General features: G+C 41.0%; 1 protein-coding gene across 1 annotated transcript; it reads left to right on the forward strand.

Moving 5' to 3' along the window:
• Positions 1–429: 429 nt before the first annotated feature.
• LOC118558498 (mucin-5AC-like) lies at positions 430–10,783 on the forward strand. The gene is made up of 11 exons (XM_036129035.1): positions 430–549; positions 631–806; positions 1,047–1,184; positions 1,769–1,901; positions 2,501–2,678; positions 2,934–3,075; positions 3,356–3,493; positions 5,632–5,690; positions 5,794–5,946; positions 10,133–10,209; positions 10,324–10,783. The coding sequence occupies exons 1-11, from the start codon at positions 439–441 to the stop codon at positions 10,411–10,413; spliced, it is 1,395 nt and encodes a 464-aa protein (XP_035984928.1). The 5' UTR covers positions 430–438; the 3' UTR covers positions 10,414–10,783.
• The last annotated feature ends 7,919 nt before the right edge of the window (positions 10,784–18,702 follow it).

Here is an 18,702-nt window from a genome sequence, read left to right on the forward strand (position 1 = left end):
TTTCAACTGAAAGTTATCTATTAGTTCATATACCAAATTACAGGACAACGTGGAAGTAGAAGAGCAATGTTTAATGATAACAGAACAGTGATCAGATAGGGCAAGTTAAGTTATGGCATTATCTACATAGCTTTGCCAATAACAATCTAATTCAATGGATATTTAATTTTTTGGCAAAAAAGCAGTCTGTTGAAACTTTTTGAAAAATTTCAACAGAATTTCTCATATTTAAATAAAAGTTTTTTGACTTTTACCGTCATTGCATATTACAGTTCTCTGTTTTCAGTTTTGGATTTTAATCTTTTCAGCAATCATTTCCGATAACCTGTTCAACAAAATTGTGACCGAGGGTGTGGACAAGAAGCTGCCTGTGGAAGAATAACGTCACTTGTCTTTGATCATTGTCAGTCTTTGTCTGCAGATCTTGACTCTGTCACTATGTTTCTGTTTGTGTACCTGGTGCTGCTGCTGGTCAGCGGTGCACAGACTGGTTTTTATGGTGTTGTCTACACCTACTCTTTTCTTGACCTTCAAGAGTCTGGGTACTTCGTAAGTTCAGTTTATTTGTAAAATATGTTACTTTCATTTTTTGATTATTGCACTTAACACCTATTTGCTTAAACTCTACAGGTCATCAATAACGAGAAGCTGAGCTTCAGCTCATGTGAAGAGTATGACTTATTTGTTTGTTCTGGAAACTGCAGTGGGCAGCCAGTTTTTACAATTGATGAAAGCAGAGGAGAATGGTGTCAGAAAGAGTTTCTTTTCGCTTTACCCAATGCATCGCTCACTACATTTTATACTCCGTAAGTCTACTAGAGAATTAGATTGAAATATACTTCGCTATGTTTAGATTGCAACTGAAGACTGAACCAAATCCTGAATTCCTAGAAGACAGCTTCATCAGTTCAGTGTTTATGCTGCTGCTTTTTAAAGGAGAAGAAATCTGTTACATTCAGCTGATGGACAGATCCTGTTGGTCTTCAGAGATTTAGTCTCATTTGCTGCATTACGTCTCTGTAACAACTTAATGTCTTCCACTGTAGAGCTGTTTATTCAAACTGGACAGAAAACAGAAATGGGATTGAATTATCTGCAGCAGAGGTGCGGATTGAGTTGAGAAACCGGTCTGACATCCACAAACCCAACTCATCACCACGGACCAACATCCTCCCTCTAGTGAGGTAATTAAGATTTTTATTTGTTAAACTTTATTTTTTACCAGTGTATTTCATCTAAAAGTTTTTAGATGATCATTAACAGAGGCAGATAAAACTTTGAGAATCATTCATCCTGAAACAGGAACCAGAGAGTTACATAAATTAACAGATAAATAATATCATAAATGTCTGACCATAAATCCTATTTTTTTTAATACAAAATCAATGGAGTAACTGTGAAACATGGTTGATTCATTGATGGGATAATTCAGCTGATGCTGTTAGTAGGTTATAAACATAATTCTATTTAAAACAACTGTTCATAGGTACCCCGCCTCTCGCCTATAAACGTGTTAGATAATGGATGCGTGGATGGATGTTCGTAGGTAAATCAGTGTAAAACAATTTGTTTTGTGACTAGAGCTCCTCCTTAGAGAAACTGAACGGAGATATTTGTTTGGGTAGTTCTTTCAACGAATTATAAACAGTGACATGGGGAAACTTGGAGAACAAGTTGCACAAGTTTAAGATCTGAAACAAAGCCAGGAAAGTACTGCATAGATGTGTGGTGATGTGATGTCATTTGATACATTTTCTTACTCTCACAGAGTTCCTTCAAACTGTCAGAGAAACATCAACCTGTTGGTCTCTGACCCAGATGGAGACGAGGTTAGATGCAGATATGCAGCTGGTTTAGAGTGTCACACCTGCACACCACCGTCTGTGCTCACCGTCTCACCAGTAAGTGTCAAAAGTTGCCGTTACAGGGATTTAAAAGAGTTCACCACGATGGGATCCATTACACAACTTAAGCTGTAAAACCTTAAAGCAAAGTTTTTCTTAACCTTCAGTCAAAATCGAAATATTGGTAAAAAGTATTTGACTAGGGTGTCCTGAAACCTTCTTAAGGATCTTTCTGACAACCGCTGCAAGAACAGCTCTTGAAGGTTGCTGCTATCATACCATCAACCTGTTGAGCCAATGTTAAAATTAACCGCATTATATTATTGGATTTTACATATTTTTATATGCTTGCGTTTCCTCTAACTGGTGGGCTTTGCAACATCACAGTTTGTAACACTTTGCAACAATAAGTTCCTGGGTTTGAATCTACCTGGGGACTTGCTGCATGGTTTGGGATTTGTAGTGATTAAATTTGATTGAATAGTGCCTTGAGATGACTTGTTTCATGAATTGGCGCTAGATAAATAAAATAAAGAGCACTGTAGTGTTTTGTTAAATCTGAGTTGCAGTGAAAGGACAATAATGAGATTTGAATTAATCTGTAATACTCTGATTCAGTTTTAATTTGACATTGTTCTCTTTCTGTCCTCTTGCAGGCTTGTACTCTGTCATTCAGTCCCACTAACAGCAGCGCTGAAGGTCCGTATGCAGTGCAGCTGACAGTTGAAGACTTTCCCAGACAGTCCATCATTCTGACCAATGGCAGTAATTCACAAGAGGTGATAACTACCAGCAACTCGCTCAGCAAGATCCCTGTTCAGTTTGTTTTCAGAGGTAGGTGGCACAGTTTAATCAGCTTATTTTGAACCCACAATATAGCTGTGCTGGTTTTACCTTTTACCCAAAGTACATGAAGGAATGTAATAGAACTAAATTTAAATAACTACAGCTAATATAAACCCAGGTGAGATGGACAAATATCTAGTTACATTAAATAACATCTAACAGCTGGAAGTTGTTTAAATTAATGGCCAAACTGAAGATCTCATTCAGCTTCACTGAATTTGTTGCTCTGTCCATCTGCTCCAGTCGATCCAGCAGCTCCATCCTGCACAGAGGGTGTGTATCTGCCCAGGTTCCTGCCTCCAACTCCTGAGAACGGAGCTCAGATCTACACCGATGTTAACCAGACTGTGCAAATCAACATCAGAGCCGAGGCAACCCAGGCTGTGTGAGTGACTAGTACAGGCACGTCCTTCAAATGCAGGCGGGTTTTGGCAACGCTTCAGGACAGGAGGAGTCTGGAGCTGAATCCAATGTTACATTGAATAACTCCAGCACACTTATGTAATGCAGTGCATCAAAAATAGATAAAAGGAATTTTTCTTGCAGCAGTCTGTTCCTTACAGTTAAGAAAAGGCTGCCGATGCAAGCAAAAATCACCATCTCTGCAGGTGGCAATGCTTTGGAAATATGAGCCTAACAAACTGCTTATCTCCTGTTTCTTGAAGGATCACCGAGCTCCTGTTCAGCGGGCCGCTCAATGTAGCCAAGAGTTCATCAGGATCGGGAAACTTCACACTGACGTGGACTCCATCTGCCATCGACGCGGAACTGAGCCACACTTTCTGCTTTGTTGTTCAAGCAAAGTTAGTGTCTTAATGCATGAAAAAACTTGAACCATTTCAGTTTATCTATAGGGTTGACTCACAACAAATGTTTTCACATTTAAAATGAAAATCTTAAACTAAAATGCAATGCACATTTATTAAAAAAAAAAACATCCATGCACAGAGCAATGCAAAGTGGTTTACAGTTAATTGAATAAAAGGCATATACAAAACAACAAAAAACTGAACATGAAATCATAAGATAAAAGAAACATGATAACATGAAGGGATTAAAGACGTAAAATAAAATAATGTTTTAAACATTTAATTAGTCAGACTCTTGAATCAACATCTGCAGTAAACAAAACTGTTTTCAATTCTGATTTAAACAAACCAACTATTTCTAGACATCTCAGGTTTTCAGAGGGTTGGTTCCAGAGCTGTGAAGCATAGAAACCTTGTTTGGTTCTGGTTTGGTTTTGGAACACTGAGCAAGCATCTCTCTAAAGACCTGATGGGTCTGCAGGGTTCATTCGTGACAAGCAAGTTGTACATCTATTTCGACCCAAGACTATTAAGTGACCAATAGCGGAATTTTAAAATGCACCCATTGTCGTTTGAGGAAGCAGTGCAGCGATTTAAAAAGTGGTGTAATATTATTCATATTTCTGGTGTCCAAACTCTTGCAGTAGTGTTTCTGATGTGATTCTAGTCCCTGATTTTGTTTTTTACAGAGACTTGTAAATACACTGTTAAAGTAATCTAACCTACTAATAAAAGGCCCGCACCAATTTCAACTATATCAAGTTTGCTCAGAAACAACATGTTTCTGACATGCTCTGTGCTCTTTAGCCCAACTGAGTCTTGTTATTTTTTGGGCTCACATTTTTGGGACTAGAATGGTAAATGGCTTGTACTTGTATAGAGCTTTAACTAGTCTTGACGACCTCCAAAGTGCTTCACACTACAGTTCAGTCATTTACCCATTCACACCCTGAAGGTGGTGAGTTATGTTAGTAGTAGCTGTTAGTAGCCCTGGGGCAGGCTGACAGAGGTGAGGCTGCCATGCACTGGCGCCACCAGGACCTCTGACCACCACCAGCAGACAATGTGGGTGAAGTGTCTTGCCCAAGGACACAATGACAGAGACGGTCAGTGCAGGGGATCGAACCAGCAACCCGCCAATTGCAAGACAAACTCCCTAACCTCTGTGCCACGTCACCTCCAACAGCTGGACAAAAACAGTGGTTTATGTCTGATATGCACTAGGCTGGAGGAAAGTATGGCCAGTCCACTCATTTATATCATGGACAAACTGATTCAGTGAGTGTACTGGACTAAAGTCATGTAGTTAGACGGACAGAAAAACAAAAAATGTTGTGTTATCAACATAGATTTGGTCAGAGATGCTGGTTACTCAGTATTCTGAGCTAGGGGGATCATATAGATGTTGAACAAAAGTAGCCCAAGAACACAACCTTGGAGAACTCCATAGTAATTTTTTGTTATAATTAGAAAATGACAGAACATAATCCCTTTCTGACAAACAAGATCAAAATCACTTTAGCCCAGCATCGGATAATCCCAACCCCAAATGTTCTAGACTCTCAATCAGTATTATGATCATCTGCATCACATTCAGTAGTGAGATCGAGTATTACCAGGACAGACGTATAAGACCCATCACTGCTCAGATGCAATAAAAGCATCGAGTACACAGCTCATTCTGGTCCAAATCCTATCATGACTTGAAGAAAAACATCTAATTGGTGCCTGACATAGCAATGCAAGGAGCATAAAAATCCCACTGCAAAGCAATGAATAGAACTATAATTCTGTTGAAGGCACCAACTGTCAAATGACACCATCTGTCCTCTGCAGGGACACTGCCTCAGTCTTAAGCTGGGACACTAAAGTTAAGCTTAGTTAAGTGCTTAAAGCACTGATTTGGCTAGAGATGAAAACTGCATTTGGAATGAGAAACAGTGAGTTAAGAGATGGGCGGAGGGGAACAGAGGGGGGGAAACAAAGAGCGACACTGAGGTAAGAAAGGGGCACAATAAATCTCGGTCAGGTCAGACAGGTGTCAGATTTTCATTTGTCTTTACCAAGCTGAATTGATTGATAATTTCATCAGACGTTTTAGATTTAAGCTTTTGTTCTAACTATCCCCACAGTTCATCCAGCTCTGTTTACCAGTCTGACCTTCGATGCATCTTTGTGACAACTAGAAGCAGTGAGTGGAAATCTTTGTTTAGTTTCTTTCTCCTCAAGTTTAATTTAATCAGCGTTTTTCCTTAACTGAAAACGTTCCTGCTAATCTGGTTCTCTGTTTAAAGACCCAACAACCCCAATTCCTCTGACTACAACTACAGCTACACTCACACCATCCTTCACAACTACACCTCCACCAAATACAACCAGACAACAGACGACAACAACTACAACTCTTTCATCCACCATCCCAAACTCAACGCCAAACCCAGGACCATGTAAGTGTAAACAGAATTATATGTTTTAGAGTGTAAGTGTCTAAAGTATGGAATGTCGGCCATCTGTGGCCCTCGGGAGGATTTTGTGTGGCCCTTGACCACAATTAAGTAATGGTATAAATTTAGCTTACCAACTTAAGCAGTTGATGCAGGTAAAGATCCCTATATAGATTCAAGCACAAACATGGATTTTCAATCAAACTTTTTTTTTCTGTTTAATCTGATACTAAATATGGCCACAAGCATCCACTGACTTTCACTGAAGACCAAACTTGGGGCCACACAGTTGATACATTTAGATAAATAAAGACTGACCAATATTCTGTTGTCATTGATGACTATATACACACAAAAAAAACAAAAAAAACCAACAAAGATAATCAACCTGGAACCATTGGGGGCTGTTTTCTTTCTTCATTGTTTTTAACCGCGTAAACTTGTGAGACCTTTTTTTATGATTCCTTTTCTACAGAACTCTGAGCGATTTGCTTGTTTCATTACAACATTTTATATTTAGTTTATTTTTGACCAGGTAAATATAAATTATAAAAACATTGTTTTTACAATTCAAAATTTTGCGGCAAACCTCAAAGTACTTTCATCTTTACATTTTTGGCACCAATATCAAAAATATTTACCATGGCGCTGTTGTAGAGCATCACCACACCTAAACGAGACAGTCTTAAGAGCAACTTTGTATTTTACGTTTGATTTTGTTTATTGATTTACCTTCTTGTGCTCAACCCATGTCCCTTGGAGACAAAAAATTTATTTTAATAGTTATCACCCAAATGTAATGAACGAAAATGACTTCAGTCCTTGTGATACATGATCTGGCATTTTTATAATCACAAACTTGAATAAAGTATATTTTTCCTCCCCTATGTGAAAGTAGATTTATTTTACAAACTATCTTAAAGTGGAAATTATAAATTGTGTTATTCTACTAAATCGCAAAATCTGTATTTTAAATGGGAGTCAATGGTGCCAAAAGGACACAGATTTCTGCTTCCAGTTTAAAAGGCAGTTCTCAGCGATTTTTCCTGAACTGAAAACGTTCCTTCTAATCTTGTGCTCTGTTTAAAGCGCAAACAACCCCAACTCCTCCGACTACAATTGCAAACCTAACTACAGCTACACTCACACCATCCTTCACAACTACGCCTCCACCAACTACAACCAGACAACAGACGACCTCAACAACAACTCTTTCATCCACCATCCTAAACTCAACGCCAGGCCCATGTAAGTGTAAACAGAATTATATGTTTTAAAGCACAGGTGTCCAAAGTATGGAATGTCGGCCATTTGTGGTTCTCGGGAGGATTTTGTGTGGCCCTTGACCACAATTAGGGAATAATATAAATGTAAATAAATCCCTATAAATATTCAAGCACAAAACTGTCAGGATTTGTCTATGATGAACCCAGAATCACACACATGGGACTAAAATTGAGAGTCTTTATTGAATGGTGGATGATGAAACCAGAGAAGCAGGACTGCACGGGAACAGGGGTGCAGATGAGAGCAGGAGCTGACGGCCCGGAGAGTTCTTAGAGACAGAGCACAGCAGCAGGTCCCACAGCTCGGCAGAGAGTGCACCAGAGCAGAGCCACAACGGGATTAGTAACTTGGCTGGATGAATACTTGTAGGCCAGAACCACAGCAGGATAAGCAGCAAGGCAGGGTGAATACTTGCCGGTTAGAGTCACAACAGGATAGGTAGCTTTTCCTGAGGTTCAGAGGGGAGACAGGTTAGATACAACAGCAGGCAGAGACAACAAGGAAAAAAACCCAAGGCATGAAACAAACGGCTAGCAGGAGCAAGAACTGGCAGACAAGTGGAGTACCGAAGTCTGATGATGAACCGGCAGAGGAGTGACAACAGAGGGAGGCTTGAGTAGGGAGGCTGGCAGGTGAAATGAGTCTGACTGATTAATGACCAACAGGTGTGGCTGACTGCAGAGGGAGTGAAGGGAAAGCTAAGTGAGGGGAATGAGGAGCTGAAAACTACCAGAAAATAAAGTCAAATAATAACTAAAAACCTAACAAGGAGAAAAAGATGAAAACTAATAGTAAACAAAGGCTAAGTCAAAACTAAACCCAGACAAAAACATGGATTTTCAATCAAACATGTTTTTTATTTTTTATTTCTGTTTAATCTGATACTAAATATGGCCACAAGCATCCACTGACTTTCACTGAAGACCAAACTTGGGGCCACACAGTTGATACATTTAGATAAATAAAGAAAGACTGACCAATATTCTGTTATCACTGATGACTATATACACACCCAACAAAGATAATCAACCTGAAACCATTGGGGGCTGTTTTCTTTCTTGTTTTTAACCGAGTAAACTTTTTTTATGATCCCTTTTCTACTGAACTCTGAGTGATTTGCTTGTTTTTTTTGTTTGTTTTTTTACAATATTTTATGCTTAGTTTATTTTTGAGCAAGTAGATAAAAAAAACATTGTTTTTACAATTCTCAAAATATTGTGGCAAACCTCAAAGTACATTCATCTTCAAATTTTTTGGCACCAATATCAAAAATATTTAGCATGGCCCTGTTGTAGAGCGTCACCATACCTAAAAGAGACAGTCTTAAGAGAAACTTTGTGTTTTATTTTACATTTGATTTTGCTTATTGATTTACCTTCTTGTGCTCAACCTATGTCCCTTGGAGACAAAAATGTTATTTTAATAGTTATCACCCAAATGGAACGAAAATGACTTCAGTCCTTGTGATAGATATTAAATATTCTGGCATTTTTATAATCACAAACTTGATTAAAAAATATATATATTTTCCCTCCCCTATATGAAAGTAGATTTACTTATCTTACAATGGTGCCAAAATTGCCAAAGGGACACAGATTTCTGCTTTCAGTTTAAAAGGTAGTGAGTGGAGATCTTTGCTTTGTGCTTTTTCTCTTTAAGTTTAATTTAATCAGTGTTTTTCCTGAACTAAAAACGTTCCTGCTAATCTGGTTCTCTGTTTAAAGCCGAAACAACCTCAACTCTTCCGACTACAACTGCAAACCTAACAACTACAGCTACACTCACACCATCCTTCACAACTACGCCTCCACCAATTACAACCAGACAACAGACGACAACAACTACAACTCTTTCATCCACCATCCCAAACTCAACGCCAAACCCAGGACCATGTAAGTGTAAACAGAATTATATGTTTTAGAGTGTAAGTGTCTAAAGTATGGAACGTCGGCCATTTGTGGCCCTCGGGAGGATTTTGTGTAGCCCTTGACCACAATTAAGTAATGGTATAAATTTAGTTTACCAACTCATTCAGTTGATGCAGTTAAATAAAGATCTCAATAAAGATTCAAGCACATCCCTTTTCTACAGAAATCTGAGTGATTTGCTTGTTTCATTACAATATTTTATGCTTAGTTTATTTTTGAGCAGGTAGATATAAATGAAAAAACATTGTTTTTACAAATAAAAATTTTGTGGCAAACCTCAAAGTACTTTCATCTTCACATTTTTGGCACCAATATCAAAGTATTTTGCATGGCCCTGTTGTAAAGCATCACCAAAAGAGACAGAAACTTTGTATTTTATTTTACAATAAAATACAATCTGCACTTGAAATAAGATGATGGAGATAAATTGTTCTTATTTTAAATGCAAAACCTATTCCATTGGCAAATAATCAGATTTACCATCTTAAATCAATGAAAAATACACTAATTTCAAGAGGATTTTACTTACTTTTAGTTCCCTTTTTGGCAGTGCAAAAATTTTATTTTGATAATTGTCATCCAAATAATTAATAAAGTCGTTCACCCCCCCCCCCCCCCCCCCCCTTATATGCAAGTAGATTAAACCTATTTTACAAATTATCTTAATGAAGTGGAAGTTATAATGTTATTCTTAAGGGATCGTTACACCAGGAGGGAAGGATGATTTAACTATGCAAACTAAATTACATAATCAAAATCTGCATTTGAATGGGAGTCAGTGGTGCCAAAATTGCTGAAGGGACACAGATTTCTGCATTCAGTTTAAAATGCAAAAAGCAGGAAAACGTCAGGAAAAAATTGTAACTCATGCAAGAATACACTGCCTGATAAAACGCATGTATGAACACAGTCTAGGGGACCCTAATGGGTTAATTATTTTGTTTAAAATATTAATGTTGAATCTGTTTTTCCAGATTACGTTTTGGCTCTGAATGCAAAGATCTCCACTACTCTATCACTGAAGAATAACACTGAAGCCATCCTACAGCAGGTCAGTAAACTTGTTGACTTCAAAGTTTATGATAGCAATCAATTTCTTTGTACTCTAACAGGTTAACCTGTTTCTGAACTGAAGAGTTTTGGTTTCATCTGTTTTGTTCCCCAGATGAAAGATGAGCTGATAAGACAAGGGCTGCCATCGGACATAATTCTGAAGCTGATAAACAGTGTTGAACTGGAAGTTACAATCACCTGATCTTTGCTGGGGAAATGGATTTTGATTCTTAATCTTTCTCTCATCTGCTTCATGGGGTTATGCTTATTTTAATCAATGTTAATGAAAATGTACTATTTTGTTGAATGTGAAATAATATTGTAAAATCAGAAGGCTATTATGCATGTAATTTCCAATTGTTTATCAATTAATCCAAACTGGGGGAAAATGAATGTGATATGGATTTTTTTGGCCTAATAATATAGATTAGGAATAAATCAAATCTTTTGAGGGACAGTTTTGAGATCAAAACTTGGGACTTTGTTAGTTTTAAGAAGAACTTGGTGCCCCAAACCAAAGATCCTCCATGTACCAGTAACTTAACATGTAACCCAAACAATAAAGACAATAAAATCAACATTTTCTGCATTCTTTGCAATTATTTCAAAGACTACTGTTTTTTCTTTAGATTGGGAATCCTTCTTGGTGCCATTGGTTGGAGTTTTGTGTTTGGGTGCAGAATAAATTGCTGATGCAGATACAGGCTGTCATGGTGAAATAGCTGCAGATTTAAAGAGGTCAAAATTACAGTCCGATTTACTAGATGATTATCTGCTCATAAAAAAAAAACATATCCTGAATACAAACACCTGTAATGGACTTCCTCTGTTGCGTAGCTTGGTTCTGCTGTAAGGATGTGGAGCAGAGTAAGAGAAGTTCTGCCACCAGTATGCAGGTCGGAGTCAAGCTGCTCCGACCTGCATTTAGCATGCCTCTTGGGTGTTTTCTAGTTCATGCTTTCTGGCTTTACCTTGCTGGAGGGATTGTATATCACTGCTGAACTATCAGAAAGCTAGATGGCAACAATTGAGGCAGCTACTGTAATAGTCAGTAGACCATCCTGCTATTCCTCGCAGAAAGGTGACAGCTCTGCGTGGAGGATCTAAAGGGTTAGGGTTACTTTACCTCTTTCTTCATTGCTGATTCGCTCGGCTCCATTGCTTCTCCTTGTTCACTTATTGCACGCATGCACATTATCGTACTTGGTGTTGTTATGATTAATATACACAAAAGCACTTTGCTTACTAACATATAGAGCAAAATATGCTTTAAACAAATTGCTTAAAGCACAGAAATAAAATGTCATAATCCAACACTGTGGTAATTTAATCTGAAAACCTTTGTATATAACCAGAGTGAGCTACTAGAAATCCGTAAAGTCAAAGTACCTGGCCCCGTTAAAAGACTTTGCTATGGCCGAGCCGGTCTTCAAAGGACAAAAGGCTTTCAAAGGAGCTTTAACACAACAACATGGTGGAAAGGAATGTTGAAGAACAAGTCAATCTAGATGCTGGAAGTAGAGCATGTTGGTTTTTTTGTTTGTTTTGCACTTTCCATTCAACCACGAACATGCTATTCTCATCAATAAACGCTTACCATTATGGATGCAATGTTTCAGATGGGACAGGAAAAGCGGAGAAAAACAATCACAGCTGGTCTAAAGAGGACCCAAGCTGATCATTAATCAGCAGCTCCCTGAACAGTCCTTCACAGCACAAGAACAAGGACTCTGCAAGCTAGCAGTAGAGCATCAACCAGGGGAGCTGATGCTGCACAGATGCTTTGTGGTGTACTCCAGGCCCAGAGTGGCTAATCAGGAGGACAGGGACAATTACTGGTGGGCCTGTCTGATATTTGTGCTGCAAGAGCCGTTGTTCTCTATCTTTGGGGGGGTGGGGCGCTTACTGTTCAGCCATGACACTGTAGAGTGGATCGCAAAGGCTATGCTGCTACCGCTATCCATAGACTGCTTCTGCCTTCCCTGGAAGGTCTTTTTTTTTCTCTGGTTGCAAATTGACTTATTTTTGGACGCAAACTGACTTAACACGTCAGTGCTCTCGGACAATGGTGTTTAACAGCGGTGGAGAGTAGAAAGAACAGAGTGGCGTGGAAGAGAATGCTAAAATTAAAGCTAGGGTCTGCAATTTTTCAGGAAGTTTCCCCAAGTCCCTTTTGGAATAACTGTGCATGTGCAAGACTGGCTTTCCTTGCTCTTCCGCTCTTCAGAGGGATCACATCATAAAAATCTCTCAAATCCACTCTGGTCTTATTTCTTTCTGCTGAGTCCTTCCTATTCTTCTCATAAACTTGTACACGGTTTGTTTCTTGCAACGCTCTGTCATGTTAAAAGTATACGCTGAGAGCAGCGGAGTCACACTCATAACACTAATGCTAATCGCTAAGCTAACCGGATACATAAACACTGGAAGTTCGCAGCTAGCAAGCAGATACTAAAAAGGAACCAGCACTTTACGTGAGTGCATCAGACTGATTGGTATGTGGGATAACCAACAGATGAGGTGATACCCTTAAACTTCCTTCTCCAGTGCAAAGAGCAGGGATTGGTTACAGCTTTTACAGGCCTGCAAAGGCACTAAAAAACATAATTTTTAAAAAATCATATCAAATCATAGTGAATTTAAAAGAGAAACAGCACGGCACCCACGGGTCCCTGGGGCCCATGGCCGGATACGCACTGCCATAGCTGACTGCCGGAGGTATCCACGGGCTCGTCCTCGCAGTTCCCCGGGGCTTTGGAGTTGTGTCTGTTGCTGGGTTTCTCCTCTTCCCTTGGTGGGCAGAGGCAGATTTCCTGGGTTGGTCCCTCTTGGGCGACTTTGCTTTGGGGATCCCTTGGGGCATCTGGGCTTTTGGTTCCCCTGACGTCTGCCTCGTTGATCTGGGGGGCAGGTCTTTGGCCCTTCATAACTACTAGGGAGGATTTTTCTCATGGATAAACCTTACATACACCAGCACACAAACACCTACAGGTGCTTGGATTCAGGTATTTACAAACTCACTTCCATACAGAAAACCCCTATTATTTTCTTCAGCAGTCAAATATCTAATATATGTATATTTAAACATATACACTTGCTGTAAGACAGCACCTTTGAGGGAAGCACTTCATAAATGTGTTGTCTTCCTGCATTGTTGTAGAGGATCCTCCTGCATTGAAGGTCTCAATCTGCATATATTCCTGCCTCCAACTCCAGATGATGGGGCACAAATCAGCACCACCATCAATGAGACGCTGCAAATCCCAATCGTGGCAGAGGCAACGCAGTCTGTGTAAGTGAAAGCAAAACTAGTTTAAAAGTGGCTGTATGCCATCATAAGCAAAATTGGTGAGATACACTGGCTCTGGTTAGACAGGTCTGTTGAGATTGTTTGTGACTGAGTTGAAAATATTTGTAAGGGAGGAGTTTCATAAAACTTAGATCCTGAACATTAAAATTAAGTTCAACTAAGTCAAGGTCCACAACAAAGAACCTGAGGTCTGCACGGTGAAACAGTGGCTAGCAGTGGATCATTGAACTAAAAAGGTGCAGGGTTCAAATCCTAACCTAGGCTCTTTCTGTGTGGAGTTTGGATGTTCTCCCGATACCTCTCTGCTTTAGGAAAAGTGGGTGTAACATAAGTAGGGGCTCAGCCGGGAGATGAACCCATGACCTCGCACATCTAAAGCAAGAATCATACCTATAGTCATTGCTATTCTACCTGTGACAGGCTCTGCTTCATCTGCAAGGCTTGAAGGTCCATTTGAAGTTCAAGGAAAAGTAGGGGAAAGTAACTTGGTAATCAGTACCCCTTCCCATAGACGCAAGTTCCATGTTTGTCATGTGAACATGCTCAAGTTGTACCACTCTCGACCCAATCCAGAAACATCCTTGGTGAGTGTTCCTGTTGCCACTAATGTTAAAGTTGAGGTGAGTGCAGATACTTCTGATAGGTTAAAATTGACATTTCAGCTTTTGTAACCCCAGATGATTTTTTACAGTATACTGTTATGCCTTTTGGCATGTGCAACGCACCTGCAACATTCTGAAGGCTGATCAATCGAGTTTTACTTGGACTGTCACACTGTACTGCTTATTTGGATGATGCGGCGGTATACACTGAGCCTTTGCTTACCCTAGGGCAGGTATTTCAAAGGTTAGCTGAAGCCTCTTTAACGCTTAACCTAGCAAAATGTGAATTTGGCAAATCTAAAGTGAATTTTAACTGCTTGTGAATTTGCCGCTTGTTAACTTAGTTAAGACCCAACTTAGATATTTTGTTTGTAGATTTTATACATGAAATAGTTGAGCAGAGTGCCACTCCCTGTGTTTTCCTCTTGGGTTTGTTTTGTTTAGAAACTGTTTTATTTTAATCCGGTTTGTTTGTGTTAATTTGGGTAAATAACGTGTTGAAAGTTGTCTCTTTTTGTTCAAAGAAACCTTATAAATAAACCTTTAATTTGATTTCCATCCATAAGACTCATTTATTATGTTACACCTGTCTTCCAGCCAAAAGTGGGCGTAACAATTATAGTTAAATTTCCTCATTCCAGCTAAATTCCAAGTGTTGCTCTTTGTCTTAGAAAGTATAGACAGTTTCTTAGAAAGCATGAAAACGAAAAAAACTCTGCCAAAAATTATATAAACACCCTGACTGATAACTAACTATCAGCAAAGATGATAGTTTGCTGATAGCTGACGGCTAGGAGTTCGTAGAGGCCATGGAGAAAGACTTCCGTACGGCTTTGAAGTGGTTCTGGTCCACTATCCGGCGTCTCAGGAGGGGGAAGCAGTGCAGTACCAACACTGTTTACAGTCGGGGTGGTGTGCTGCTCACCTCGACTCGGGACATCGTGCTTCGGTGGGCGGAACTTCGAAGACCTCCTTAATCCCACTACATGTCTTCCATTGCGAAAGCAAAGCCTGAGGACTCTGGGTCGGGTTCTCCCATTTCTGGTGCTGAGGTTGCCGAGGTTGTTAAAAAGCTCCTCGGTGGCAAGGCCCCGGGGGTGGATGAGATTCGCCCTGAGTACCTTAAGGCTCTGGATGTTGTGGGGCTGTGTTGGTTAATGCGGCTCTGCAGCATTGCGTGGACATCGGGGGCAGTTCCCCTGGATTGGCAGACTGGGGTGGTGGTCCCCCTATTTAAAAAGGAGGGTGTGTTCCAACTACAGAGGAATCACACTCTTAAGCCTCCCTGGTAAGGTCTATTCAGGGGTTCTGGAAAGGAGGGTCCATCGGATAGTCAAATCTCGGATTCAGGAAGAGCAGTGTGGTTTTCGTCCTGGCCGTGGAACACTGGACCAGCTCTATACCCTCAGCCAGGATTCTGGAGGGGTGCATGGGAGTTTGCCCAACCAGTCTACATGTGTTTTGTGGATCTGGAGAAGGCATTCGACCGTGTCCCCCGAGGGATCCTGTGGGGGGTACTCCGGCAGTATGGAGTACCGGACCCTTTAATAAGGGTTGTCAGGTCTCTGTATGACCGGTGTCAGAGTCTGGTCCGCATTGCCGGCAGTAAGTCGGACTCATTTCCGGTGAGAGTTGGACTCCGCCAAGGTTGCCCTTTGTCACCGATTCTGTTCATAACTTTTATGGACAGAATTTCTAGGCGCAGCCAAGGTGTTGAGGGGATCTGTTTTGGTGGCCTTAGGATTGCGTCTCTGCTATTCGCGGATGATGTGGTCCTATTGGCTTCATCAGGGCGTGATCTACAGCTCTCACTGGAGCGGTTCACAGCCGAGTGCGAAGCGGCCAGGATGAAAATCAGTGCCTCCAAATCCGAGACCATGGTCTTGAACCGGAAAAGGGTAGAGTGCCTCCTCCGGGTTGGGGAAAATGTACTGCCCCTAGTGGAGGAATTCAAGTATCTTGGGGTCTTGTTCACGAATAAGGGGAAGATGGAGCGGGAGATCGACAGGCGGATTGGCACGGCATCTGCTGTGAAGCGGGTGCTGTACCGGTCCGTTGTGGTGAAGAGAGAGCTGAACCAAAAGGCGAAGCTCTTGATTTACCTGTCGATCTACGTTCCTACCCTCATCCATGGTCACGAGCTTTGGGTCATGACCGAAAGAACGAGATCCCGGATACAAGCGGCCGAAATGAGTTTTCTCCGTAGTGTGTCTGGGCTCTCCCTTAGAGATAGGGTGAGGAGCTCAGTCATCCGGGGAGGACTCCTCCACGTCGAGAGGAGCCAGTTGAGGTGGCTCGGGCATCTGGTCAGGATGCCTCCCGGACGCCTCCCTGGTGAGGTATTCCGGGCACGTCCCACCGGGAGGAGACCCAGAGGGAGACCCAGGACACGCTGGAGGGACTATCTCTCTCGGCTGGCCTGGGAACGCCTTGGGATTCCCCCGGAGGAGCTGGCCCAAGTGGCTGGGGAGAGGGACGTCTAGGCCTCCCTACTGAAGTTGCTACCCCCGCGACCCTGGATAAGCAGAAGAAAACGGACGGACGGACGGACGGACAGCAAAGATGTTGAATCTTTCACCAAGCTGATCTCTATGCTGATGTTGCTTTTGATTGCATGTAGCTTCCCACTCTGTTAATGACATTTAATGGATTTCCAGTAAGTTGCATTTCCGTGACACCAAAACCCTATCTCCCAGAGCAATGTCTTCTGTTGTCAAACTTAGCTATTTGTCTCTGCAAGTCTATGCTGATTAATCACTTTGGTATGAGAAACCTGCTAGTTGACACACATTACTTGTCCAAACATGCAGGAGTTGCAAGAATGTGCCAGCTGTTCTCAGAATAAAATATTTACATCTACCTTAGTTTAAAGTCGGGAGTAATTCATACCAGATCTTATTCATGTAGATCAGAAAGGGTTTATCACAGGGACGTTGATTAAGCTCTATTGGGACACTGGTCCCCTATCGCATATCCCCCTCCTTACACACACACACTACTTCAAACATTAAGAAACATCATAATGATGAATATCATTAATGATGAATATGAATAATGATTTAAGGAGACATTTTCAAAGGACAGCACAGTCTTTATTAATCATTTACCCCAAAACCGGAAGTGACCACAGCTTCCCACAGGAACATGAGATTTCAGCAAGATTTTAAACACTTCTCAATGGATTATATCTAAACCTGGGAGAGGGCAATGTGGAGGCTTGCTCATAGCTATCCCTGGTGGCGCCTGTGGAACGGCAGGGTAGTCACGAGGAAGCGCGTAGGCGGTGAAACTGTACTCCTGCGGTCCACCACGGGCTAGAGCGGTGCTGATTTGTGAGGGCTACATATCGCCACTTTGATTAATTTATTCTTTTGCTTCTCCGAAAACGAGCGCCTTTTTGGAGGACTAAACGTATTGAAAAACTCACCAAACTTTGATCAAAATTGTGTGAAATGTTTGTATTTTAAAGGAATTGAAAATGGCCATGGCCAAACAGCTCCACAGCGCCCCCTAACATGAGATACAGAAATTGGTAAGTACTAGAGACTTGAAATTCGGTATATAGATAGATCTTCATGACTCAAGAAAAAAAGTGTCATTTTTGGCCATTTTTAATTTTCATACATGTCAAACTTTAACAAACTCCTGCTAGGGATTTTGAGCTATCAGCTTCAAATCTGGTCAGTATGCAGTCCAGGCCAATGCTGACATCATCAAAGCCACGCCCCCTGGGAACACAAAGTCACTTTTTGGTTGATAACATGTTGATAACATGTTGGTCTTACTTCATTTGGAGCCTAGATGGTTTTTGTTGGAGGACGTGTCGGTGATGAAGTGCAGCGCCACGACATGCTTCAAACTGGTTATGAAAATTTATATTTTTCAACATACCAACAGCTGTAGTGGATTACATTAGTATTTGGGTCAATGGTGCCCCATAAGACACTTAAAAGGCTGTATCTCACTGATACATCACCAGATCTTCCCCAAATTATGTGTGCTTGACCATGGATGACTGTGGTTGATTTGGTCAGCTGATGACATCAGTTTAGCCACGCCCACTTAGCACTGAGTAAAATACTTCATTGCTGATTACTCCTCATTGACAGTCTTTATCTGTTTCAATTATCAACCAACATCAGATAATAATTTAAGGCGACATTTTCAAAACACGGCACGAAGTCTTTATTGATCCTTCACCACCAAACAGGAAGTGGCCACAGCTTCTGACAGGAACATCGCACTTAGGCCAAATTTTCAACACTTCCCACCAGAGCACATCTAAGCCTGGTGGAAATGAATGTTGAAGCTTTCTCTTGGTACCCACTAGTGGTGTCGTGAGGAACGGCTGGTAAGTACTAAGGTAACAATGCTGTTCTCCTGCGGTTGTGACACAGGATGGAATGGCACTGAGCTGCGAGGGCCGCATATCGCCGCTTGCGGCTTTAATTACTTATTGTTCCTTTAACTTAAGTTTGTTAGAAAAGCTCACTTACTTTAAATCTTCAGACACCGGCCCGCTACATATACACATTTACCACATGTGAAGAAGTTGAATAACGCGCTTGTGGAAGCAACC

Source organism: Fundulus heteroclitus, unplaced genomic scaffold (genome assembly GCF_011125445.2).
Source record: "Fundulus heteroclitus isolate FHET01 unplaced genomic scaffold, MU-UCD_Fhet_4.1 scaffold_130, whole genome shotgun sequence".
NCBI classification, from domain to species: domain Eukaryota; kingdom Metazoa; phylum Chordata; class Actinopteri; order Cyprinodontiformes; family Fundulidae; genus Fundulus; species Fundulus heteroclitus.

Coding starts and splice junctions, on each gene's coding strand:
- LOC118558498 (XM_036129035.1), top strand. CDS start 439: ATGTTTCTGTTTGTGTACCTGGTGCTGCTGCTGGTCAGCGGTGCACAG. Junction 1,902..2,500: donor CTGTGCTCACCGTCTCACCA/GTAAGTGTCAAA, acceptor GTCCTCTTGCAG/GCTTGTACTCTGTCATTCAG. Junction 5,691..5,793: donor CTTTGTGACAACTAGAAGCA/GTGAGTGGAAAT, acceptor CTCTGTTTAAAG/ACCCAACAACCCCAATTCCT.